At 51.1% G+C, this 25,011-nt stretch overlaps 2 protein-coding genes across 13 annotated transcripts; one reads left to right on the top strand and one right to left on the bottom strand.

Annotated features, from left to right (window-relative positions):
- Positions 1–258: 258 nt before the first annotated feature.
- LOC122392926 (isocitrate dehydrogenase [NADP] cytoplasmic-like) lies at positions 259–18,787 on the top strand. Of its 7 annotated transcripts, none has more exons than XM_043388303.1 (11): positions 259–294; positions 5,711–5,777; positions 10,741–10,807; positions 11,173–11,212; positions 11,988–12,181; positions 12,702–12,967; positions 13,180–13,355; positions 14,633–14,790; positions 15,691–15,825; positions 17,742–17,904; positions 18,164–18,787. In XM_043388303.1, the coding sequence occupies exons 3-11, from the start codon at positions 10,792–10,794 to the stop codon at positions 18,243–18,245; spliced, it is 1,230 nt and encodes a 409-aa protein (XP_043244238.1). In that variant the 5' UTR covers positions 259–294; positions 5,711–5,777; positions 10,741–10,791; the 3' UTR covers positions 18,246–18,787. The 7 variants fall into 7 exon arrangements, with proteins under 7 accessions (XP_043244238.1, XP_043244233.1, XP_043244234.1 ...); XM_043388298.1 differs by having other exon boundaries at positions 279–311; XM_043388299.1 differs by lacking the exons at positions 259–294; positions 5,711–5,777 and adding an exon at positions 10,163–10,263.
- LOC122392924 (membrane-associated tyrosine- and threonine-specific cdc2-inhibitory kinase-like) lies at positions 18,582–25,001 on the bottom strand. 6 transcript variants are annotated; one of them, XM_043388291.1, is made up of 10 exons: positions 24,926–25,001; positions 23,874–23,966; positions 23,353–23,500; positions 22,829–23,012; positions 22,428–22,629; positions 21,977–22,102; positions 21,487–21,837; positions 20,905–21,127; positions 20,052–20,196; positions 18,582–19,568 (listed from the first exon to the last, which is right to left on the bottom strand). In XM_043388291.1, the coding sequence occupies exons 2-10, from the start codon at positions 23,958–23,960 to the stop codon at positions 19,358–19,360; spliced, it is 1,677 nt and encodes a 558-aa protein (XP_043244226.1). In that variant the 5' UTR covers positions 23,961–23,966; positions 24,926–25,001; the 3' UTR covers positions 18,582–19,357. The 6 variants fall into 6 exon arrangements, with proteins under 6 accessions (XP_043244226.1, XP_043244229.1, XP_043244228.1 ...); XM_043388294.1 differs by having other exon boundaries at positions 20,905–20,995; positions 24,926–24,984; XM_043388293.1 differs by having other exon boundaries at positions 23,356–23,500; positions 24,926–24,984.
- Positions 25,002–25,011: the final 10 nt, after the last annotated feature.

Below are 25,011 nucleotides of genomic sequence, written 5' to 3'. Positions count from 1 at the left end.
ATGTGTATCAACAAATATATTTTTCTTCTCAATACTCCAAAATAAATTTTGGATAGTTTTCCAAAAAGCCAAAAATAGCTAAATACTCACATGAAATATTATTCAAAAGAAATTTGCCTTCGGTCTTAGTAAAAAATATTTTCGACTTGGTATAAGATGTCATTTTACCACTAGTCTAGTGGTAAAAGCTAGTAGAACATATGGTAGGTACAACGTAACATACCAAAGAACCCTTGATGGTCGAATTTTACCTTCTTTGAATACCGGCACCACCGGCACGACACTTTCCTTCGAGTTCGTAAAGGAGTCGGGTGGGTTGTAAAATGTGCCTGCAATTTGTTGCATGGTGCACGGTGCAGGTCGTTAGCCCTTCACTAGTTGCATTGTTGCCTACAAGTGCCCCAACTTACCTCAAACCTCCAGGAAGTCCACTGAAAGTTATACACAGGTCAGGTCCATCCCAATCCACTATCCAGCCCATCCTGATCCTTTTCATTTTGTTTCTGTTGCAGTTGTGTATTGTGAATGGGATGGCATTTTAATTTCATTTGTGCTGTAAATATTCAAGTAATCTGTATTGGTTCTAGATTCTGGTTTTACATGGCAATTATTTTCGATGTATCTGGTTCTGTGTGATTTGTTTCACATTTGTAACCATTGCCTATTTTGTTTCATCTAGGTATCTGTTTATTTTTTCACAACATTTAAAAATTAGCTGGATAAGCATTTCAAACATTCGAGTTTATTGTTCATTGAATGAGGCAACTCTCTGCAATAAACGAACAGACCATTATGTTGAGTGCACAGTAGGTACATACGGTCATGCTCAGGTATGCCCCCACGGAAACGAGTGGATGCGAAACGCAGGCACGAGATCTTGTTGCGGAAGCTAAAAATGAAAATGAACGTGGTAACTTCCCCAGTAAGCAACATGATGGTCAAAAGAGACATGGCATAATCTGCATTACAGGAAGGTCTGGAACGCATGTGAAAGAAACACTGGATGACTCGTAAAGCACACGCAGTTACGACGAACACACGAGTGCGCACATGACTCGTAAAACACACGCAGTGACGACGAACACACGAGTGCGCACACCGGGCGCTTGTCGGGTACATGTTGTGCATCACTGGGCGCTAGTAGTCGGTAAGCAGCACATAGGTGGCGCAGAGATACTACAGATCGAGAACATCACGTGCGAACCGTCGGCGACCCCGAGAGGACGGTGGCAGCTCCCGGTCTGAGCGAGGGGTGGTTAGGGAACGCGAGCACGGGTGACAGTGATTCGGGAGACACACCGGTATAGCAGTAGGCTGTCGGTCAGGGGAGTGCGTCCCTGATTCAAGGGCCACAGCTGGAGGGGTCGCCGAGGGCGATGAGGCGGCGTTTGCAGGATCTGGCTCTGGACTGGGGCCCTGCGCGGGGGGCGGAAGTGACTCAGCCTCGTCGGTCTGGGACGGTGGTGTGCCAGTCAGCGAAGACTGAGCAGTGCCAGGTCGCAGCTGTGGGTGGTGCAGACCGTGATCGGCGGGGTGGGGCCTGGGCGCGGGAAGAGGGACAGTAGGTGTCGTGTGCGCGAGGGGTACAAACGAGCGCAAGAACTTCCGATTGCGTAGGGTCATCCGTCGTGATCCGTCGAGCATGATCTGGTATTGCCGAAACGGCAATGCGGCCACCACCACTCCACGGCGGTCCCAGTTTCGAGGGTGGTTGCCCGACTGATTTTGAACCAGCACATGCTGGCCAGCTTTTAGTGGAGGCAGGTCCTTAGTGTGTGCTTGCAGACGCTCATGGTCACGAGAGGTGCGCTTGGCTAGTGCTTTCTCCCTCCAGCATGCGACATCTTGCCACGTCTGGCTGAGATCCTTGTGGTTACGTAGGGGGGGCTGCAGCGGTAGCCCTGGGAGGAAGTCCCGCAACTGTCTCCCGAGGACTAGCTCAGCTGGGGACAAGCCGGTGTCTCTGTCAGGGGTGTTGCGGTGCTGCAAGAGTGCGCGAGTGAGTTTCACAGAGTCGAGGGACCCATCAGCAGTGACGTTGTCCCGTATGAGGCGTTTGGCCGTTTTCACAGCGACCTCAGCACGGCAGTTCGCGTGAGGAAAAGCGACCGATGTGAGGCGGTGGTGGATCCCGTGCTGAACGAGGAAATCATTTACCTCTTGGGCCATGAACTGAGGCCCACCATCACTTGTGAGTGTTTCGGGGACCCCCAGACCGCGGCAGAGTTCCATGAGGACGCCTTTTAGGCTGATGCCGCGCCAGATCTGAAACCAATTGCTGAATCGGTCAACAACGACCCCGTATGTGTTCCCCATGTACGTGAAGTAATCGGCAGCCACGTGTTGGAATGGATATTCCGGCGTGGCTGGTGGGATAGGCGGCATGTCGGCCTGTGATGGCGCATGTCTGTTGCAAGCCGCGCAGCGTTGCCGGACCGCTTCAATGTCCTGGGACATGTGGGGCCAAAACACGGAGCGTTCCGCGCGTAGCCTCATGCCAGTCACTCCCTGGTGCGCGGCATGGAGGGTGTCTAGGACACGGGACCTGAGAGCCTCGGGGATGACAGGTCGGCCGTGGAAGAGAAGGACGGGCCCCGACGTGCTGAGGTCGTGCCGGATGCGCCAAAGAGCGCGGAGTGGATGAGGGAAACCATCCGGACACGCAGGGAATGACGTGTTCGCCATTTGAACTGCCTGGCGGATGATGGGGTCTTGTTCCGACGCCCGAGACAGGGTGGGCCAGTCGATCGGTTGCAGTGCTGGCGACACCGAGCACAGAATGTCGGAGTCGTCTTCATCACCTGGATCCTGCGGGCGTGCCATTAGAGAGAATAGGTGATGGAAAGAGTAGCCCTCATCGACCACAAACAGCTCGTCGATCTGTGACTCGACAAAGCTGTCATCGGACCCCTCGCGCTGTTCCCTCACACCATACCTCGAGAGAGCGTCGGGGCCTCCATGGAGGCGACCCGGGACGTGGACCAGAGAGAAGGACCAGCCGAAGCTTTTCTCTTTTAGGCGTCTCAGCCTAGGATTGTCTATGCCGTCCAGGGAACGGTCGCCGAAAATACCCAGGAGAGGTTTGTGGTCGGTTCCCACCACCAGTTGGTCACAGCCGAGTGTAAAGTATTTAGTTTTTTCGAGGGCATTGGTGACGCTCAATGCCTCGCCCTCTGTTGGGGAATAGCGACTCTCGGCGCTAGAGGTGAACCGAGACCCGACGCCACACACACGCCACCCAGCGGGGCAGCAGGTCGGCTTGAGTTCGGTGCAGGTACAGTGTTTTTGAAGGAGGACGTACCCGAGTCCTGTTTTACACCAGTCCGTGAGGATGCACGTGGGCTTGGCGCGGTCAAACGACTGGATTCCCTTCTCCACCTCCCGAGCGATGACCTCCCTGGTGTTTCGGAACAGCTGGTCCAGAGTCTCGTCCCAGTACCAAGGACAGTCCTTCTTAAGGAGGGCGCGGAAGGGGAGGAGTTTAGGCTGGGTGGCATAGAAAGCCGACACTTGATTGACCAGAGCCATGAATGATCGAAGGTCGGTCACCGAGGTCGGCGTCGGAAACGACCGAATAGCCTCCGTGTGGGACGGCAACGGTCGGACGCCGTCAGGGCCCAGACGAAAGCCGGCCCAGTCCACGGTCTTTTCACAGAACACGAACTTGTCGCGGTTCTGGAGGATGCCGTTTCGGCCACAGAGCGTCAGATACTCCGCCGCATGTTGGAACATGCATCGAATCGTGGGCTGGTACAGGATGGAGTCATCGATGACCCTGTCACAAGACTTCACATTCAGTGTGACCCGATCGAATCGGTGAGTGTAGGCATCTCCGGAGACCTTGTACCCTTGAGGGACGGTTTTGTAGCGGTACCTGCCCCATGGTGTCAGAAAGGTCGTGAGGTGGCGGTCCGATTCGCGAATGGCGACGGAGTGGTAGCCGTTGAAGGCATCTGTAGTGGTTTTCCACTGATCCGCGGGCACGGCCATGGCTTTTTGGAAAGGGGGCATTGTGGGATGCGTCTGACGGATGCTGGCCTCGTTGAGGGCCTGGAAGTTGATGGTTCGGCGGGGCTCGCCGTTGTGCTTGCGGGTCACTACCATTCGTGAGCACCACGTGACTGGCTCGTTGACGTCTACTTTTTCCAGTACCCCCATGGCGACGTCCCTGTCAAGGTCCCGACGCACCCTGTCTTCCCAGTGTAGGGGAACGACAGCTGGTGTGTACACGGCGTGAGGGGTCGCGCCAGGCTTCACGGCGAACTCGAGGGGTGGGCCGTGCATGAGGGGGAGGGGCTGGTGGCAGCAAGTGTTAAACGTGGATGACGCGTAATGGTCGAGCAGCAGCTGCTTCAGGGCAGGGATGTCAGCATCGGTGGGGTTATCTGGCAGAGGTGGCGGCTCGGGTGTCGGAGCGCGGCGAGGGCATCCGCATGGTGCCAGGTCAGGTGCAGACGGAGCCGAAGCAGCCGGCTCGGTGTCGAGCGCGGAGACAGCTCCTGGTTTACCCGAAGGTGGGTAGGGGAACTCGGAGGAAATGGAGCCCAGCGCCTGGAGTGCACGGGCAGAGAGGTACAGTCCAGTCAGTTCCTCCGCCACATACACAGCCTCCAGCGTAGACGCCGACCGGCCCCCGTTACTCACTTGGATGGTGGCAGGGAGGGTTCCCCAGATCGTAAGTCGGGCCCGGTTGGCGGTCGAGAGCGTGATACGTGACGGCAGCAAGGACGACCGCCGCACACCTAGGGCGCTGAGGGTATCCGGGCCGCAGCAGGTCACTGTGGCACCCGTGTCAGCCATCTATCCAGCTATCCAGCTATGAGGCAACTCCACTGAAGTTTTGCTATCTGATCGAGCCGACAAGCCTGCAACTACAGCTATGACCACTCCTGCTCAACCTACGCCCTCTGCAATCCAGTTGCAGTGCCCCTGGCCCAACTGTGGGTTCCAGACTCCGGCGCTTGACGGGTCAGTGGGCATTCAGCTGCTGCAGATGCATCAGACAGCGTCGCACCCACCAACCGCTGCTGCCGCCCCTGAGAAGGCCAAGTTACCAACACTGGAGGTCTCGCCAGATGGTGTTGTAACAGACACGGCGCTGGGGGTCTTCAGGCAGCAGCTCACGACCTACAAGCGAAGGGCCGGCATATCTGGCGATGACCCAGACACTGTCTTGCAAGCGCTGCCTTCGCCTGCGTACAGCCTGTTGTACGCCCGATTTGGTGCTGGACTCACATCCTTGAGCGAGCACCAACTCCTGACTCATATCGCAGACCTCATGGTGCGACCTGAGAACCGGCTATCCCACATCCTCAAGCTCCAGCGGATGAAGCAAGATCCCGGTCAGCCCGTGGCGCAATTCGCGGCGAGGCTGCGTGAGGTGGCGCGACAGTGTCACTTGGTCGTACAGTGCCGTTGTGACCGGGCAGTAAGCTTCGAGGAGGAAATGGTGCTATTCCAGTTCTTGTCGGGCCTGTGCGACACCGAGGTGCAATCAGAGTTGCCTCATAGCTGGATAAGCATTTCAAACATTCGAGTTTATTGTTCATTGAATGAGGCAACTCTCTGCAATAAACGAACAGACCATTATGTTGAGTGCACAGTAGGTACATACGGTCATGCTCAGGTAAAAATAAAAGGAACCTAGGAACCATCATTTAAAACTCAAATGTATGATTTCTATAAGCTAATCATTGTCTGCCCTCTGCAGGGAAAGGATTGACACTGAATTCAGCTTACAAAGGTCAAGAAAACCAAAATCATGGAGAAAATCAACTGTAAGTATTGACAAGTTTGGCCATTTTCAGATGGCTATCTCCCTATGTTTTCAAACATTTCATGGCTAGTTAAGTTACCCAACTTACCTCAAACCTCCAGGAAGTCCACTGAAAGTTATACACAGGTCAGGTCCATCCCAATCCACTATCCAGCCCATCCTGATCCTTTTCATTTTGTTTCTGTTGCAGTTGTGTATTGTGAATGGGATGGCATTTTAATTTCATTTGTGGTGATCTCATCTGGATTTGGTCACGTGATCATTTTCGAGCGCAGCGCACGTGCAGTTGTGGCGAGGGCACTTCCAGAAATTCTGGATCCATGCGATTTTGGAGCCAATGTAAAGTCTATGGGGAAATGGTTCATTTTTATTTGTTTTTCTTATCACACCTAAACTTTCAAGTTTTTCTCAAAGATACACCCTGATTCATGTGTAGAATTGATTGGTCTTTCATATGGTATCAATTTTAGATTTTTATCGGATAATTTCAAAAACTACTTACCATTTGAACTACAAAAAGAGGTGATTGCGGCTAAGCATTGCGACAGCCATGTCATGTCATTGGGAAATTACGATTTCTTGTGCATCTTCATTTTAACTGTTCTCGAAGCCAGTACCTACTGGATGATTCATGCGTAGAATTTGTTGAACTTTTGTCTTTTGTCACTGTTAATGCCTTTATGAAATAATTCATCAAATCATTTCGCCCCGGCCGACATGAACGCCGCTGTGAGCCGGTTTTGGCGTCGGGGAGAGAGAGAGAGAGAGAGAGAGAGAGAGAGAGAGAGAGAGAGAGAGAGAGAGAGAGAGAGAGAGAGAGAGAGAGAGAGAGAGAGAGAGAGAGAGAGAGAGAGAGAGAGAGAGAGAGAGAGAGAGAGAGAGAGAGAGAGAGAGAGAGAGAGAGAGAGAGAGAGAGAGAGAGAGAGAGAGAGAGAGAGAGAGAGAGAGAGAGAGAGAGAGAGAGAGAGAGAGAGAGAGAGAGAGAGAGAGAGAGAGAGAGAGAGAGAGAGAGAGAGAGAGAGAGAGAGAGAGAGAGAGAGAGAGAGAGAGAGAGAGAGAGAGAGAGGAGAGAGAGAGGAGAGAGAGAGAGAGAGAGAGAGAGAGAGAGAGAGAGAGAGAGAGAGAGAGAGAGAGAGAGAGAGAGAGAGAGAGAGAGAGAGAGAGAGAGAGAGAGAGAGAGAGAGAGAGAGAGAGAGAGAGAGAGAGGAGAGAGAGAGAGAGAGAGAGAGAGAGAGAGAGAGAGAGAGAGAGAGAGAGAGAGAGAGAGAGAGAGAGAGAGAGAGAGAGAGAGAGAGAGAGAGAGAGAGAGAGAGAGAGAGAGAGAGAGAGAGAGAGAGAGAGAGAGAGAGAGAGAGAGAGAGAGAGAGAGAGAGAGAGAGAGAGAGAGAGAGAGAGAGAGAGAGAGAGAGAGAGAGAGAGAGAGAGAGAGAGAGAAGACCAGGGGCCATCGGTGAGGCGGCGTACCCGCGCGGGAGCTCCACGCCAGGTACTGGGAGCGGGCTCGCCTTTTCCTCGTAGTGACCCATCAAGGCTGGGCGGCGGCGGTACTAGTTTCGCAAGGGACAGACATGGAGCGACTCGGGACTCGTCTCAGTCCGGCCGCTACCCAGCCGCCCGCCGCGCCTGGCCGGGCTGCTGCTTCGCCGGCCGGGTGGCGCAGGCGGCCCTCCCGGCTCCCGCCCGTCTGGGATGCGCTCCCCAACCGCAGGGCGTCGGCGGCGCCCAAGAGGCACAAGAATAACGGCGGTGCTGCGGGCGGCTTGTGGGGTGACGGTGCCGCGCTCCTTCCCCGGCTCCTCGCCGTCCGTCCCCTCTCCCCGATGCCGTTTTCTTCCAGGGGAGGCGCCCCGGCCGCCGTGCCGGGGCGTAGCGCAGTCTGTGCTTTAAGTACAGCCAGATATTCACCCAGGCTAGATTAAGGTCACAACAACCTAGGATTAAGGGTGGCTACAGACTTTAGACTTAATGCAGACTTAACATGAAGGTATTATATATGCAACTAAATGACACACATGGTATTTGTTCTAACCTTCTCAACAGAAAGTGAACATGTCAGGACAGCACCCCTCGATGACCATTATACTCAAGGGGTGTAGGCACTGATTCCCCAGGGGTGAAGTGATAGGAGCACAAACATGAGTCACTAGTTGGCTCTGTGTCTTTCCTCCTGCAGGAAAAAATATATGTGTGATGCCCAATGTGAGGTAACTGCATATTATAAAGCTGGAAATATTGTACAAAGTTATGACAACACAAGCAAACTATGCATGTTACTGCTCTTGTTATTGCTATATTGATATGAGACCTCACAAGACACAAAAATATGCATGGTAAAATGGGAGCAACAATACATTTCAAATGTAGCTTGTCATTAAAATGATCATGAATTTCACTACATCAAAAGTGAATGAAATTAAGTGATAATCAAAGACTGGAAAAGAAGATCAGCATAACTACATAATATGTCTTGTTTCCAAAGCTCAAGTATGATCCTCAATGTTGCAAAAGTTGGTTGACTTTAACAATAACTTTGAATAAAAAAACAACATATGGTAAACAGTCACACTTCAAGGAAATCGCAAGATCCATCCAACCTTTGACATGCCCTGTTTGGAATGCTGTTAACATGCTATGATCTTCACAGAATAGGTAAAATCAACTCAAAATATTATTCTTTTATTACAAATCATATCTTCCCATGAACTTCATTATTGTGACTGCAGAGCTCATTCAGTCAATCAGAGACTGTGCAGAGACTTCATCATTCAAACAATCTGAGAATCAATGTGCAGAGACTAACACTTTAAAATCTAGTGACATTTCACAAACATCTTTTATGCTACAAGCTTATGCTTACCAAACACTTTTTCATGACTCAAATATGGTGGTGTTTATTTTAAGTGAAAACATTCATCCAGCACTAAGCAGATTATTTCTAAGCTCCACAAAGTCCCAATTTCTGTTATATTTCGCTTGGAGTCACTTCATAGTTTGAACTCAAAGTGCCTTGTGGATTTACCTCAGTTATGTAGGTAAATCCACAAGGATTGATGGGCTTTACCTCAGTTATGTAGCTGCTCCCTCAATTTAAGTTTCTCGTTATATTTCACTGAGGCGTTGCAAGATGGGCTGTAGCCAAATTCACTTCCCTGTTCGGCTGATGCTCACAATACCTGGACATTTTTAATTCCAATTTTTGTAGCTGTTAACAATTGATGAAGGCCCAAGTACCTAGACAACAATGACGTTACAGAGGAAACCCCTGGCTGTGTTTCACGGGCGCGCTGGCGCTGCCAGCGCAATCTGTGAGCTAGCGTCAACCTCTGGTAGTGTTGGAGGTATAGGCTTGTTGATGTCTCTATGGAAATCAAAAGTGGCTGGCAAGTGTCGCGAAACACCACCCTTATTTTTGCACAATAATGGTGTGATAACTGTTGTTGCAAGAAAATATAAGGTGAAGTGAAGACGTGAAGTAAAATCAGGTCAGACATTAATATATACCCAAAAATAGCAGTGTATGGAGTACCTATATTCACATTACCAATAATATGATGCACAACAGGCCATAGAAAAACAGGTGAATATGGAATTGTAACCCAATTTCAATATCAACATGGCACTTGGCATTAACAGTAAAACACAAAGTTTTTTGATGTTAAATCAACAGAGAAAACTCCTGAACATAAACAAAATGATCAGAATGTATAATAAGGATAAAAGTATAAATAAAAATCGACGAATCAGCCTATCATCGCCCTTACAAATTCACCACTCCCCATTCCACGCACAGATTGTTTACCCCTTGGCTTACCCCGTGTTCGCAGTCTCCCGGACGACGAAGATTCTAAACGCCGTCCGACCAATCACGTTCAAGATCAGCGGGGCTTGGCCGCGGTTCTCGAACGTCATTGGCCAGATTACGCAGAATCTTAGTCGTCAGCAAAACTTTGAACACGGGGTTATATTTTTCGCTATGGTAACAAAAGCGCCAGAATTGACTACCAGAATTGGATCCGAAGGTCAAATGGGTCACGTGACTGTGCAGTTCAGATGGACAACACCTGAACGGCACCACCTCTTGGGCACCACTCACGCGACGTGGGAGCCCCCTGGTGGGAGTCTGTTTAACTTATAGTAAGCTAGGATATTCGTAAGGAGTCTAGCTTTCACTTCTAGATGTGTATCAACAAATATATTTTTCTTCTCAATACTCCAAAATAAATTTTGGATAGTTTTCCAAAAAGCCAAAAATAGCTAAATACTCACATGAAATATTATTCAAAAGAAATTTGCCTTCGGTCTTAGTAAAAAATATTTTCGACTTGGTATAAGATGTCATTTTACCACTAGTCTAGTGGTAAAAGCTAGTAGAACATATGGTAGGTACAACGTAACATACCAAAGAACCCTTGATGGTCGAATTTTACCTTCTTTGAATACCGGCACCACCGGCACGACACTTTCCTTCGAGTTCGTAAAGGAGTCGGGTGGGTTGTAAAATGTGCCTGCAATTTGTTGCATGGTGCACGGTGCAGGTCGTTAGCCCTTCACTAGTTGCATTGTTGCCTACAAGTGCCCCAACTTACCTCAAACCTCCAGGAAGTCCACTGAAAGTTATACACAGGTCAGGTCCATCCCAATCCACTATCCAGCCCATCCTGATCCTTTTCATTTTGTTTCTGTTGCAGTTGTGTATTGTGAATGGGATGGCATTTTAATTTCATTTGTGCTGTAAATATTCAAGTAATCTGTATTGGTTCTAGATTCTGGTTTTACATGGCAATTATTTTCGATGTATCTGGTTCTGTGTGATTTGTTTCACATTTGTAACCATTGCCTATTTTGTTTCATCTAGGTATCTGTTTATTTTTTCACAACATTTAAAAATAAAAGGAACCTAGGAACCATCATTTAAAACTCAAATGTATGATTTCTATAAGCTAATCATTGTCTGCCCTCTGCAGGGAAAGGATTGACACTGAATTCAGCTTACAAAGGTCAAGAAAACCAAAATCATGGAGAAAATCAACTGTAAGTTTTGACAAGTTTGGCCATTTTCAGATGGCTATCTCCCTATGTTTTCAAACATTTCATGGCTAGTTAAGTTAAAGATCAAGATAAGCTACAAAATGAAAACATTGCTAAAATGAAATGTGAATTCAGAATGGCATGCAATGCAAGGGCAGCATTCTGGCATTCAGAGACCTTTATGAGAAGTTGTTTTATTTGTTAAGTTACTTTTTTTGGCTCTATTTTTTTATCTCACTTACATGTCCTAAATAAAGCATTAAAAGTATGCTCTGGACTAGGTTTTTGGAATGAAAGTCTTCTCTTGACTAGGATGTTTGGCTTTTACTGCTCAAACATATTGTATAAAATCATTCTACTTATTTCAGGTGGACCAGTTGTGGAAATGCAGGGAGATGAGATGACCAGGTAAGCCATGAGTTTTTGGGTCTATCATAACCCTTTGAAATATTGCTATGCTTAAGAACACAGAAACAAAAAGAAAGACAGAAAGAAAGAGAATGTGAAAGTGAGGTCAGAGCTTTTGAGTTGATGAGATGGTGAGAGCAAGACTGAAAAAGAGATGTTGACAGGACCAAGTGCAATAGGATTTATGGAAAAGGGTGTCTGGGAGATAGGAGGAAATGGAAAGGGAGGGGAGAGAGAAGGGATGACATTAGCAGATTGATTGGAATAGAGAAGATGAAAGTTCAGAAAGATGGTGAGAAAGAGGCATGGAGGGGAGAGAGGCTGAGGAGATGAAATGAGAGTAAAGTGTGAGGAATTTGATTATCAGAGCAAATAGAGTAATGGCCTTCAGCAAGTAGGTACCCAGCAGTCATTGTTTGCTCATCATGAGGAGCCTTGTAACTTAAGTCCAATTGGTCAAATTGAGGCCAATGAATGTGTGTCTGTGGTGATTGTGTGTGTATGTGGGGGGGGGGGGGGGGGGCTGATGGCTCAGAAGAGACCAGAACTTGAGTTATTTCACAGCAAGGTCAGATGTTTGATCTAGAGGCTTTGCAGTAGCCAGATCTGTTTTATTCAGGAGTGTATTCAGGTGTGTTGTTTGAAGCATCAATTCATATAGGTCTAGGATAAAGTGCATTGTTGTGTGTAGTTAAAAGCCATCAAATCTCTTGTAAGTAGCGTATTTCCTCATAATTACTCAGCTAAAGCATCCACCCATCCATTTATCCCCCAGAGTGATCTGGGACCTCATCAAGGAAAAGTTAATCCTGCCGCACGTGGAGCCAGAGATCCACTTCTTTGACCTGAGCATCCAGAGCCGCGACGCCACCGACGACCAGGTGACGGTCGACTGCGCTAACGCCATCAAAAAGTACGGCGTCGGCATCAAGTGCGCCACCATCACTCCGGACGAGGCGCGCGTCAAAGGTCAGTCCGGATGGGGTCAAAGGTGAGTGGGCAGGGTCAGAGGTCAGTGGGCAGGGTCGACTCGGAGTCGACTCGTTGGGCGGCGGGCGAGATCGGAGGTCGGTCTGGGCGGTGCGCGATCAGAGGTCAGGAAGACTGCTGCTGGGCAGAGAGCAAGAACAATGTTTATTGGATGTGACAAAGTCCAGAGTTGCATTTGAACCGCTTACTGCCCAGTTAATGTCGACTTGCTTTTTTCGTAGTTAATACAGACATATGAGCCAGTGGTTCCACAGATGTCATTACGGATGTCTGTCGAGATAAACATTGCCTTTTTGAAAATCCGAGAACGTTTCTGGAGTTTTACTGATGCCAAACTCTGCGAATGGTTTGGTATCTCCCTTTCTTTGTCCTTCCGGCCACACTTGGAAAACTTGTTTTCAAACGGTCCCAGTTCTCATTTGGTATTGGGAATAGATGCACAACATCGCACGCTCAGCCCAGAACGATACGCCACACCCCTCTCCTCACCTCCCGGCAGAGTTTGACCTGAAGAAGATGTGGAAGTCGCCCAACGGCACGATCCGTAACATCCTTGGCGGCACCGTGTTCCGCGAGGCGATCCTGTGCGCCAACATCCCTCGGCTGGTGACCGGCTGGACCAAGCCCATCATCATCGGCCGCCACGCGCACGCCGACCAGTACAAGGCCACCGACCTGGTGATACCGGGCGCCGGGGAGCTTCAGCTCGTCTTCAAACCGGCCGACGGAGGGCCCGCGCAGACGCACACCGTGCATAACTTCCAGGTGAGCTTACAAACTTCAGATTTCATGCCAATAGTGGGCGGCGGAAAGGATGAAAGAAGTGGACAGTCAACGGGAGGCCATTAGAGGCCATAAACATTATAATATTATCGCATTGCGAAGTTATACTGATTTGGCCATTAGTCAATTTTACATGTTTGATCATCATGCCGCTGAAGATGTTCTGACACCATTGCGTAATGTCTTTCCACTAGGGAGCCGGTGTGGCGATGGGCATGTACAACACGGACGAGTCGATCGAGGCTTTCGCGCACTCGTCCTTCAAGTACGCTCTGGAGAAAAAGTACCCACTCTACCTCTCAACCAAGAACACCATCTTGAAGAAGTACGACGGCAGATTCAAGGACATCTTCCAGGAGATCTACGACAAGTGAGTTTGTTTGTCGTAGTCTGACGTATCGGGGAGTAGTGTGGATACGAAAAGATCTCGTAAAACGAAGGCATGGGTAAGAATTATCGGGACACAGCAGTAAGAGCGCTCGACGTACCTTCTGGAGTACTACTCACTGCGTAGTAATCTCACGCTACACCGTATCAGTTAGCGACTTCGCACTGCTTACATTCGTGACATTTATGACATGTGTCATTCAAGCTACTCTCCTGGGTTCAGGGATCATAGTTTGTGTCCCGGCTGCCATTTCGCATAGTTACGTTGACCCCGTTGTGAAATAATAAACCCCGCGCCGTGTGCGTCGTACGTGGATGGGCTGCGGTTGGTTGGCGACAGATTCGTCGTCTGGTCTAGTTATAGGGATGCCGGGCTAGGCGACAGCCTAATTAACCGGTAAATTTGCGCCTGGCGCGGTCTCCATATGTATACGCGTAATTTGTGCGCTATTTTTGCGTAGCCTGTTATAGCCTACAGCCTACGCTACGCTTATCTCGGTGTTCTCCACTGACTTTGTCAACATTTACCATAGCGTCACATAGGACAGAGTGACGCGTTTTATCAGTCTCTATAGTTGACCCATTTTGCAAACATTCCTGATCATCCTGCGAACATCGTAAATCACCGGTTGCACAGTTACTGCCTGGTTCCCTGCTAGCGGATGGCCAGTATGACACGGGTCATGACTCATGAGGGCGGTACGCTATCTCGCCCCACCCTCCACTTGACCGTTATCCCGCCCGGAGAGTGGCTGGCTGGCCTGTCTGTGTGCATGTGTTATGCGCCATCTCGTGGTCTGGTGCCGTCGGGGCTGGCTTTGTTTGTTTTTACACGTGGATACCTGGCACGCAGCCACTGAGGCCGTCTGTACCACGGACGGGGCCGGGTCGATATCGCGTAGCTGTGTAACACCAGTACCCTTGTGTAACACCCTACCCCTGTGCTTCCTCCACGGACAGTGTGCCCGCTGGCCCCAACGCGTGGGAGGGGAAGGGCGATGAACCGCGCTGTGCAGTTGTGGGGCTGCATCGGACCACCACCTGTGGCCGCCCCGCCTCCCTTCTGTCTCTCCCTCCCCCTCCTGGCCATTGTTACTACCGACCGAAGCCATTATAGTGGATATGAAGCTTCGCAAATAATATGTCACTGTACAGTGTACACGCTGTTCCAATCTAACTAAATATAATGATGATCAAGTGACAACGGGACCAGTTGATCTCCCCTCTCCTATCACTGACATCTCCCTCCTCCCCCTTCAGGCAGTACCGTCCCCAGTATGAGGCCGCCGGTATCTGGTACGAGCACCGTCTCATCGACGACATGGTCGCCTACGCCATGAAGTCCGAGGGCGGCTTCGTCTGGGCGTGCAAAAACTACGACGGAGACGTGCAGAGCGACTCTGTCGCGCAGGGATATGGTGAGTTCAGGGTTGTTTTAAGTCGACGTGCTGTTTTCGGGGTGGTTGGGGCAGGGGTAGTTTTTTAGGCATGGGTGGTGGTTTTCGTTCTCAATACTTCTCTTTGAACTACTGTATACATTGGTGTGAATCAGGCAGGATCTCTTGCCGTACGTTTTTACACCCGCTGAGCTTTCGACTTTAGACCGTACGCTGCAGCGTTAGATAAACGATGTTAAACAATGACGGTGCATTTTTTTGTGTGGTGAATACGCGCATCAAGACTGCCGAGCGGGATCTTCGCTGGTATGCTAACGAACGTTTGCTCTTCTATTTACTGAACGGAGCTCATAATGACCTTGTCCCTGCAATATCAATAAGCCAGTTGACCTATTAACAACTAATGGATTGAGTTCAACGTGGCTATTCACTTCAGCAATGGATCGCGCCCCGCCTGCACATTCTCAGACACTGGCATACAGGCCCCACGATAGAGGATACAGGGTGGAAATTTCCACTACCGACGCTTCCTCCAGTACTGTTCGGAAAATTTCCACTCGGCCACGTAGTCGCGACTCTCGGATTTAAACTGTAGCTCGATGAAGCCAGTGTACGATCTCGGCCGGTTACCGGGTTGTGTAAAAACTCGTCGGCTGGCTTGTCTAGCGTGCCTAGTAACAGGGTGTCCAGAATTATATGCGGGATGGCGAGCAAAGCGGCGACGAGTTTTTCTTCTGGCTTTCTGTCATCTACCTTGGCACATGTACTTACATCTGCAGGTACACTATGCTAATGAGGCCAGTTGAGGAGCTCTCTGACCCCCTGTCACAGGTTCCCTGGATATAATGTCCTGACCTGACTCCATGTCACAGGCTCCTTGGGCATGATGACCTCGGTGATCTAACCTGACCCTTGCCACAGGCTCCCTGGGCATGATGACCTCGGTGCTGATCTGTCCGGACGGCCGGACGGTGGAGTCTGAGGCGGCCCACGGCACCGTCACCCGGCACTACCGGCAGCACCAGAAGGGCAACGAGACGTCCACCAACCCCATCGGTGAGTGAAACCCCATCGGTGAGCCTACCCCGTCACCCGGCACTACCGGCAGCACCAGAAGGGCAACGAGACGTCCACCAACCCCATCGGTGAGTGAAACCCTGTCACCCGGCACTACCGGCAGCACCGGAAGGGCAACGAGACGTCCACCAACCCCATCGGTGAGTGAAACCCCATCGGTGAGCCGACCCCGTCACCCGGCACTACCGGCAGCACCAGAAGGGCAACGAGACGTCCACCAACCCCATCGGTGAGTGAAACCCATCGGTGAGCCGACCCCGTCACCCGGCACTACCGGCAGCACCAGAAGGGCAACGAGACGTCCACCAACCCCATCGGTGAGTGAAACCCGGTGACCCGGCACTACCGGCAGCACCAGAAGGGCAACGAAACGTCCACCAACCCCATCGGTGAGTGAAACCCATCGGTGAGCCTACCCCGTCACCCGGCACTACTGGCAGCACCAGAAGGGCAACGAGACGTCCACCAACCCCATCGGTGAGTGAAACCCATCGGTGAGCCTACCCCGTCACCCGGCACTACCGGCAGCACCAGAAGGGCAACGAGACGTCCACCAACCCCATCGGTGAGTGAAACCCATCGGTGAGCCTACCCCGTCACCCGGCACTACCGGCAGCACCAGAAGGGCAACGAGACGTCCACCAACCCAATCGGTGAGTGAAACCCCGTCACCCGGCACTACCGGCAGCACCAGAAGGGCAACGAGACGTCCACCAACCCCATCGGTGAGTGAAACCCATCGGTGAGCCTACCCCGTCACCCGGCACTACCGGCAGCACCAGAAGGGCAACGAGACGTCCACCAACCCCATCGGTGAGTGAAACCCTGTGACCCGGCACTACCGGCAGCACCAGAAGGGCAACGAGACGTCCACAAACCCCATCGGTGAGTGAAACCCTGTGACCCGGCACTACCGGCAGCACCAGAAGGCCAACGAGACGTCCACCAACCCCATCGGTGAGTAATTAACACCGATAGTGCCGTCACCCGGCACTACCGGCAGCACCAGAAGGGCAACGAGACGTCCACCAACCCCATCGGTGAGTGAAACCCTGTGAACCGGCACTACCGGCAGCACCAGAAGGGCAACGAGACGTCCACAAACCCCATCGGTGAGTGAAACCCATCGGTGAGCCTACCCCGTCACCCGGCACTACCGGCAGCACCAGAAGGGCAACGAGACGTCCACCAACCCCATCGGTGAGTGAATCCCCATCGGTGAGCCTACCCCGTGACCCGGCACTACCGGCAGCACCAGAAGGGCAACGAGACGTCCACCAACCCCATCGGTGAGTAATTAACACCGATAGTGCCGTCACCCGGCACTACCGGCAGCACCAGAAGGGCAACGAGACGTCCACCAACCCCATCGGTGAGTAATTAACACCGATAGTGCCGTCACCCGGCACTACCGGCAGCACCAGAAGGGCAACGAGACGTCCACCAACCCCATCGGTGAGTTACCTCTGTCGGTGTCTACCAACCCCATCGACGAGGGCTGCCCGACAACGCCCGCTGTGGTCCATGGGAGGTATCATTCCCTTCCTAGGGGTTGCTTACGAGTTACGGTTCATGGTTTCCACATTTTTGAATGAGTCGTGGTGTACCGGCTTTTTCATGTAGCATTTGCGATTTGTTTTGCGAAAACCTACGACGTCTTGAGTAATGTGATGGAATGTGAAACTACGCCATCCGTGATTGCGAAGATACCCGTCGCCTTGTGCGTTCTTTTTTTTTCTCTCTCGCATGTTCACGTCGCGGTTCCGTTGTCCCGATACACCACGACCGTTACCCAAGTGTCTAGAGATCTCCCATTGATATCCCACGGCCACGATCGACGTGACGATACGCCCTGGTCCTCCCCCACCTGTGACGCTCCCCGCCGCGTCCTGCAGCGTCCATTTTCGCGTGGACCCGCGGCCTGCTGCACCGTGCCAAGCTGGACGACAACCCGCGGCTGGGCGACTTCTGCCGCGCCCTGGAGGCCGTCTGCATTGAGACCATCGAGGCCGGCCACATGACCAAAGATCTGGCCATCTGCATTAAGGGCATGGCCAAGTGAGTGAACAATCAAAATATGGAGAAGCTAGTGAGTTGATCAGCTCGAAGTTTTAATGTTTTAAGTCAAGTGTTTGCTTGACGATTATTGAGCCGGAATAGAATAAATCGTCTAGTCTTGTTCGTCATCATCATCTCGTTGAATGAGGCGGTTTTAGTGTTGTTTTGGAGCGGCCTCCTTGCTCGTTTGAAGCTCTGTGGGTACATGTGATGCGATAAGATAGTTATCGTGTGACACGTCGTTTTCGTTCTCCGCCAGCGTCACCCGCGGCGACTACCTCAACACGTTCGAGTTCCTCGACAAGCTGGCCAGCAACCTGGTGGCCAAGCTGTCCAAGTGACGGTGCCGACTCTAGGGGCCCGCCGCTCCAGTGGACTCTTCGGCGACCCATAGACCATGACCTGACCCCGGGTCAACTCAGGTGGCGGGAACAAAATACGTGGCCGCTGTTTTCTCAGGCCGCCGTTTGCCATACAGGAACTTGTTCATCCTCCTAAGACGTAATTATGAGGTTGTGTTTTGATGAAATGCACTGGTTGGTCTTGCTGTTATATTCCACCCATGACGGTTAACAAATATTTTATATCAACTCATCTTTCAATAGAATGGTGCACACTTGTTTTAGATTGATCTACTTTGTCACGATGTGTCATGTGTTTGTAAGATTTGCGACACGTTTTATCCGTTCATTATCCCACTGTATTGAGGCGATGTGTGAGGAAGTTACGCACTATGCAAGAGGCACGACCGCCCGTGTGCCATCGCTCAACGATGAGTGGTGTTGGAAGCTTGTTACGGAAGACAACTGACCGCCGACATTCCCTACGCTCGCAGCCGCGCTCAAATCATAATCGGGATTAAATAAAATACTCCTGGTCTCAACGGTATTGCTATCAGTGAGTGGGCTACGGCATGATGCAGACAGTGCACCGACAATATACACACACAACAGACAACCTTAGTGACATACGCGATTCATCCCGTTCAAATACACAGCCTTGTCCTCCGCTCGGGGTGGACACACATCTCTCGGCGCGGCCGGCCGACGCCGTGACAGTCACCCTGATTTGGTACCGGCACAACTCTCCACCCCCCCCCCCCCTCTTCTCTGATTGTGGCGAGTGTTGCTATGTTCTGCTGGCCTCCGTCCTTATCGGACATTCAGACACACCCACTGGGCCTCTCCACAGCGACACGAGGGGCGTTCTGACGGACGGTGAACTCACCGCGGTCCGTAGGGGCACTTCAGGTTCACATCGACGCACTTTTATACAATACTCTCTGGTTCTATGTACAGTGTTTTGGTTAGTGGCAGGCGGCGGGGAGGGCTCTCGCTCCCCGTCCTGTGCCTGGGTGCCGCTGGTCCCACCTAGGACTGACGTAGAAGCCGGGATGACGGTCCCACCGGTCTCGGGTCTCTCTGGTCCCTCAGAGAGCTCCGCCAAGCGGCGTTCAATCGTCATCGCTCAGCCGAGCCGCCTGGAAGTCGAGCTTCTGTTGGACACCGCGCAGCGACCCGAGCGCTCGCGGCCGGGGCATGTGGCGCCGGCGGGACACTGGACTGCTGTCTCCTCCGCCGCCGGTGGCGCCGCCTGCCGGCCTCCGGAGGCGCCGACCGCTGGGAGGCGCTGCAGGCACCGGTACAGGGTCCTCCGCCTCGTCCCTGCGGGAAGGAGAGCAGACGTACTTTTCACACTGACAAACGCCAAGCAGTAATTCCTAAATAGTGTACCTAAATGAGAGTAATCATTTGATTGATGCTATCAAAGAGGCATGACGCCGAACAGAATATAAAAGCTAATGCCAGAAGTTCGAATAAATGGTGAACGCCAAACTCATCCAATTATGCCTGCTAATCATATTCATAATGACCGCCAACACAGGGTAAGCCATCAAATCCTAAACCGCACTAATTGAACAAGCCACAAAACCTCAGCTTTTCGCCTCCGCAACCCCTCAGACGCCTGCAGGACCCCAAAGATCTGCAACAAGCTTTAAGTCGGATCACACTGCACACAGCCTGTTGTTATCAGTGTCAATAGTTACCTACGTTAGCGCAACCGACATGCCCCTTAGCACCTCACCATTTCTATCACATACACACCGCACAGGTGGCTCAGCTGACGTCCCAAGCCCCGTCACTCACTGGTCATCGTTGAAGAGCAGCACCCTTCTCAGGCTCATCTGATGACGCGCGGCGGAGGCAGCTGAGCCGGGGACCCGCTCGGGCGTGGAGCTGAGCAGACCGAGTTCAGATTGTAGACTGTCGCCCGTCATATTCAGCGGGTCCTCTGAGGGGTGGAAAATCGCAGCTGGTGTCAGGCAAATAAACGTCATACACTATTGACGTTAGCTGGTATACGGTCATCATCATCGGTACTGAGACTGACGTTAGTTTATATGGTTATATTATATCACAGTATACCGAAGGTAGCTGATATCACGTCACAGTTCGGTACCTATGCCAACCAGTAATCACAGTCACAACTCACAACACCTGGTACTGGACTCAGTCACAGACTCCCACGGTCAGCCCCGGCCAACTCATGTAACTCGCACAGCTACACAAACTGATGCATGTGACGCTACTACCCTACCACGTCATTAGAGTACGTTACTGACGTTACTCATACAGCCGGCCCACATCATCAGTAGACAATGAATGGACGAACATCAAAGGGTGGCGATGGTTTATAGTGGCCTAACTACACCGATAGCACCAATCTAGCGTCATAGGGGACACCAAACCAAACCGCGTGGGAAGCCAACACGGCAGAATGAGCTGTATACGAGCATGACATCAATAAAACACAACGCAAATGGTCTGGCGAGGGGAACGCATTATCTACATGCATGCGTCAATGATTGAGATAGTTATATAAATGTGAATGGACAAAAATGGTTACAGCCCTACATTACCAACAAAAACCACCGATGCCTGATGTTACATGGGATAATTGCTGCACTCCATCGGCATCGTGCCACGTCACCGCACTCACCATCATCGCTGTAGGCGGGTTCGAGCCAGGCAGCCGGCGTTCCGTTGGACTGGGGCGTGGGTCCGTCGGTCGTGCCTGCCACCGGTGCCGGCTGTAGGGGCGAGTCACCGGGTGCCGAGTGAGTGACACAGCGGACGGGCCAGCAGAGCAGCCACAGAGCGAACACCAGACTGGCCACCAGACTGGCGCCCAGCCGCGACAGCACTGCGCGGAGTGTGCTGATCTGGGGACGGGGATATAGACAGCGGGTCAGCTGGCAACGAAGGACTACATACAACGGAACCACCCAACAAGGATGTGAGAAAGAACGCAGACAGGCAAAGCCAGAGCGGGAAGCATCGGAAATGGCTCAAAGGTCAAAAGTGCAAAGTGTCATTAGCTTGCCTGCACCGATACAGAGATATTTTGACTTTAAATGTGATAAGTCAATGTTCATTGTTTAGGACGTATTAAGACAAAGCATGGAGAATATGGCAACACTAGCATTTATCAGTCTCGGCTCCCGACTCATCATCCCCAACCCAACATCTACCACGTCCCTCTCTCCCTCCCTCCCTCCCCTGTCCCCTCTGCGAGACTCACCGCGGTGCAGCAGAGGATGGTCAGCTGCCTCTTGCGGCGCGCCGCGCGCACCGCCGGCAGCCGCAGCAGCTCAGCGGCCGTGGCTCGCCGCGCCGGGTCCGGGTGCAGCATCCTCTCCAGGACGTGTCGCAGTGCCGGGGAGAGGGTGCGCCGCAGCGGCGCCGGCACCTGGCCAGAGCGGAGCTGGTGCCAGCCGGCCGCGCCGGCCGGCAGCTCCAGGTCGCAGGCCAGCTCCAGCAGCGTCAGGCCGAGCGAGAAGACGTCGGCGGCGGCGGAGAACCGGCCCGTCATCAGCTCGGGCGCCATGTACTTGGGGTCGCCCTCCATGGCGTCCGAGTCGTCCAGGTCACGCTGCGGGAGAAGAGCGGTGAGACGACGAGCTACCTGTCATTGTGGCTACAAAAACAGCGAGACAAGTGTGGAAACGGCAAACGCTGCCACCACTTAAAACACTTCACAAATACAGCCGTTAGCGGTGGAAATAACTCACCGAGCCGGAGAGGTCCATGACGAGCCCGAAGTCACCCAGCTTGCAGTAGCCCTCGCGCATCACGAAGATGTTCTCCGGCTTGATGTCGAGGTGAACCAGCTGATTGTCGTGCAGGTGTTTGATAGCCTGAGAGCGAGATCAGCGATCAAACAAGGTCATGAAATATGTGTTCAAGGAATCATATGACCTTGTATGAACAAGTGCGGGCTAGAACAATTAAGAGAGTTCGCCTGCTTACAAAACAAAAATATTAAGTCAAAAGCATCCGAAATGCTAACTCCAAACCACATTAAATCGTTCGAAAAATGGAAACAAAGAGAAGCTAAACGAAAAGGACTAAAAAATTACGAGTACTTAAAAATACACACAAACTATTTCCAGGCAAAGGCATTAGCTCACAGATCAACAGTCTGTCTAACCTCTCCCCTTCACCGTCAAAATAGGTACTCACCAGCAGCAGGTCGACCATGTAGGCCCACACGGTGGACTCGGGTATGCTGTGCTCCGTGTCGGCCACATCAGCCAGCGAGGTGGCGCACAGCTCTGTCTGCAGGTACAGGTGGTCGCGCTCCTCCCAGGCGCCGTGGAACGCCACGCAGTGACGGTGTGGCGGCAGGCGCTCGTGTTTTCGCACCTCCTCCAGACGCCGCCGGCTGCAGTACGGAAGGGAGGGGTGAGCGGCGCATGTCATACAAACTGGTCGACTGGAACAAAGTGACGGAGAATAGCAGTAATTTCTCATTTTGAGCAGATTGTTATTCATCTGAAAAGGAATTACGTCATATCGATCATCTAAAAACCGCCGTATCTCAGCACCACGCTAGCTTCTCCGCCCCATCCCCTGAACCTTACCGGTCGGCGTCGCTCCTGAAGCGCTGTCGGGACTTTTTGATGGCGTACATGCGCCCATCGATCCTACTGCGGGCGCTGAACACCTCGCCGAAGCAGCCGGAGCCGATCAGCCGCTTCTCGTCGAAGCACTGGTCCAGGTAGGTGAGCTGGTCGGCCGTGTTGTACAGACTGTTGGTGAGGACCGCTGTCGGACGGAGGAAGTTGTGTTAATAGGTCGATCCGTCGGTGTTTAACAGGACGATGACCGAAGGGTTCAAGGAGGTACAGAAAATGGTAGGCTTGAGTTTGAAAGAAGTGAGGAACATAGGCAAAACATGCACTTGTAGAACTCCACAAAAATCATTGTTCTCATTGACTCGTTCTATGCACACAAGTGAGGACGAGCAACAACGGACATAGCTCTATGGTACAAAGCTGCAAATGTATATGACTTGTCACAGTAAAGCAAATGCTTATTTTTTATGTTAATCCAAGTCTTTCGACTTTACCTGAACACCGATAGGTATTCCTTCTCAGTCACCTACACGAGTCGGAGTGGTCACGAAATGAGACAGCCACCGCGCCGGCCTCGGGCAGGCAGGAGCGGACGCGGCGGCGGCTCAGAGTGCTGCGGACCCGTGCCGGGTGGGGCGGCGGCGGCGGGCGGTACTTGCGCTCCGTCTGCGCCCGGGCCTGGTAGACAAGAGGGACAAATAGGGTCATGGCTCGTGGTTTGGTCAGATCGGAGAGAGTGCATGTGTAGCATGAAATGAAAAAGGAAATGAGCTACAAATATCATCTACCACCAAATCCTGTATGATGATACAGCAATCCAATCCACAAGTTTATGAGAACTTGACGTTAAGAATAATTGACACTCAAGGACCTCATGAACAACTATGAGATAGGTGCTTAGAAGTGACAAAATATACTCAGCCCAAAAATTCTTTTCTTAAACAAATAAAAGTAAGAAAGTGGAAGGTAGCTATAATTCATTAGTATGTTTACAAATGAATTGATGCTTATGATACTGCTGCATTACCAGGCAGTCAGTCAGATTTATTACCTTTTTAGTGCTGAATAATCCTTCAACTGCATTTTCAAACACTGGCACAGGTCGAGCGCTTATAACACTGGTTCGGCTCTCATTCATTGTGACCTGAAACAAGAAGTCACTATTAATTTGTTCATTATGGCAAGTTATCCAAGGGGTTGGGGGTTGTCTTTCCAGTTCTGTGCCTCACTGGTAGAACACAGAATTCCTGACATTGAAAGTGCTAGGTTTGGGTTGCTCCAGCCACGCAGCACATGAGCCTACTGAGGCATCATCTGCTTGGTTATTGGGATCAGCTGCAGTGCACTGAACTCTGTCATACTTATTATAAAATGAAATATGAAAATATAATAAAATGAAATTTGGCCATCTGCTGCAAATAAATATTGAGCAAAACAAAACAGCTTATTACTATAAAACTACATGTATGCTTAATGAAAATACTTCCTCTGTCTTCTTTTGCAGCAGGCTCAGATTTTGTTTTATAATAACGGCCTCTTAGTGAAGTTTCCAGCCTGATGACTTGTAGGCTCTTCCCAGTTCCCACCACTGCACAGATCTATGAATCGCAACTATTTTAATTGGTGTTTTTATCGATTATCAAAAGAGCCAATCAAGATAATAATGCGATCAACTTTGTGCAAAATCATGCAATGTAGATTATGGGAGCCAGAGCTGACTATCTAAGTGGTCAAATTGAGGTCATTGAGAGTTAAGCCAGTGCCGAGCTGTCAATAAGCCCGAAACTATCTGCTCATATAAAAAAGGCACACTTCCTGCTATAAATCATCATGCTTGCTTATGTGTAAAGGTAAGGATTCAAGCTATCATTTTGCAAAAGCATGTTAGAACTTAGAATCATTTAACTTCAATTTTTTTTTAATTTTGACTGCTGTCGTCAAGGCCCTATAGCCGTCGTGATGCTGCTTTACCTTGTCACTGAATAAGCAAAAGCACAAATAAAATGCACTTCTCTATCAGACGAAAGTGAGCCGATCAATTTTATCTGATTTATTTTTAAGTTAGACACAAAAATAAATTACAAATAAGAAATATTTACGTACCTTATTTGGTAGGACCGCTGCACATCGTCTAGCGTCGTTCTATTTTGTCACGCTTTCACGATTCTGTTTCGCGGGCAAAACAAGCT

The sequence above is a fragment of the Amphibalanus amphitrite genome, unplaced genomic scaffold (genome assembly GCF_019059575.1).
Source record: "Amphibalanus amphitrite isolate SeventyFive unplaced genomic scaffold, NRLGWU_Aamphi_draft 000507F_arrow, whole genome shotgun sequence".
Taxonomy (NCBI): Eukaryota; Metazoa; Arthropoda; class Thecostraca; order Balanomorpha; family Balanidae; genus Amphibalanus; species Amphibalanus amphitrite.
This window is presented reverse-complemented; position numbering and strand designations above follow the sequence as displayed.

Coding starts and splice junctions, on each gene's coding strand:
- LOC122392924 (XM_043388291.1), bottom strand. CDS start 23,960: ATGAATGAGAGCCGAACCAGTGTTATAAGCGCTCGACCTGTGCCAGTG. Junction 22,630..22,828: donor TTCAGGAGCGACGCCGACCG/GTAAGGTTCAGG, acceptor TCCGTACTGCAG/CCGGCGGCGTCTGGAGGAGG. Junction 19,569..20,051: donor CTGCTCTTCAACGATGACCA/GTGAGTGACGGG, acceptor TCCTTCCCGCAG/GGACGAGGCGGAGGACCCTG.
- LOC122392926 (XM_043388303.1), top strand. Junction 12,968..13,179: donor ACACCGTGCATAACTTCCAG/GTGAGCTTACAA, acceptor TCTTTCCACTAG/GGAGCCGGTGTGGCGATGGG. Junction 17,905..18,163: donor TGCATTAAGGGCATGGCCAA/GTGAGTGAACAA, acceptor GTTCTCCGCCAG/CGTCACCCGCGGCGACTACC.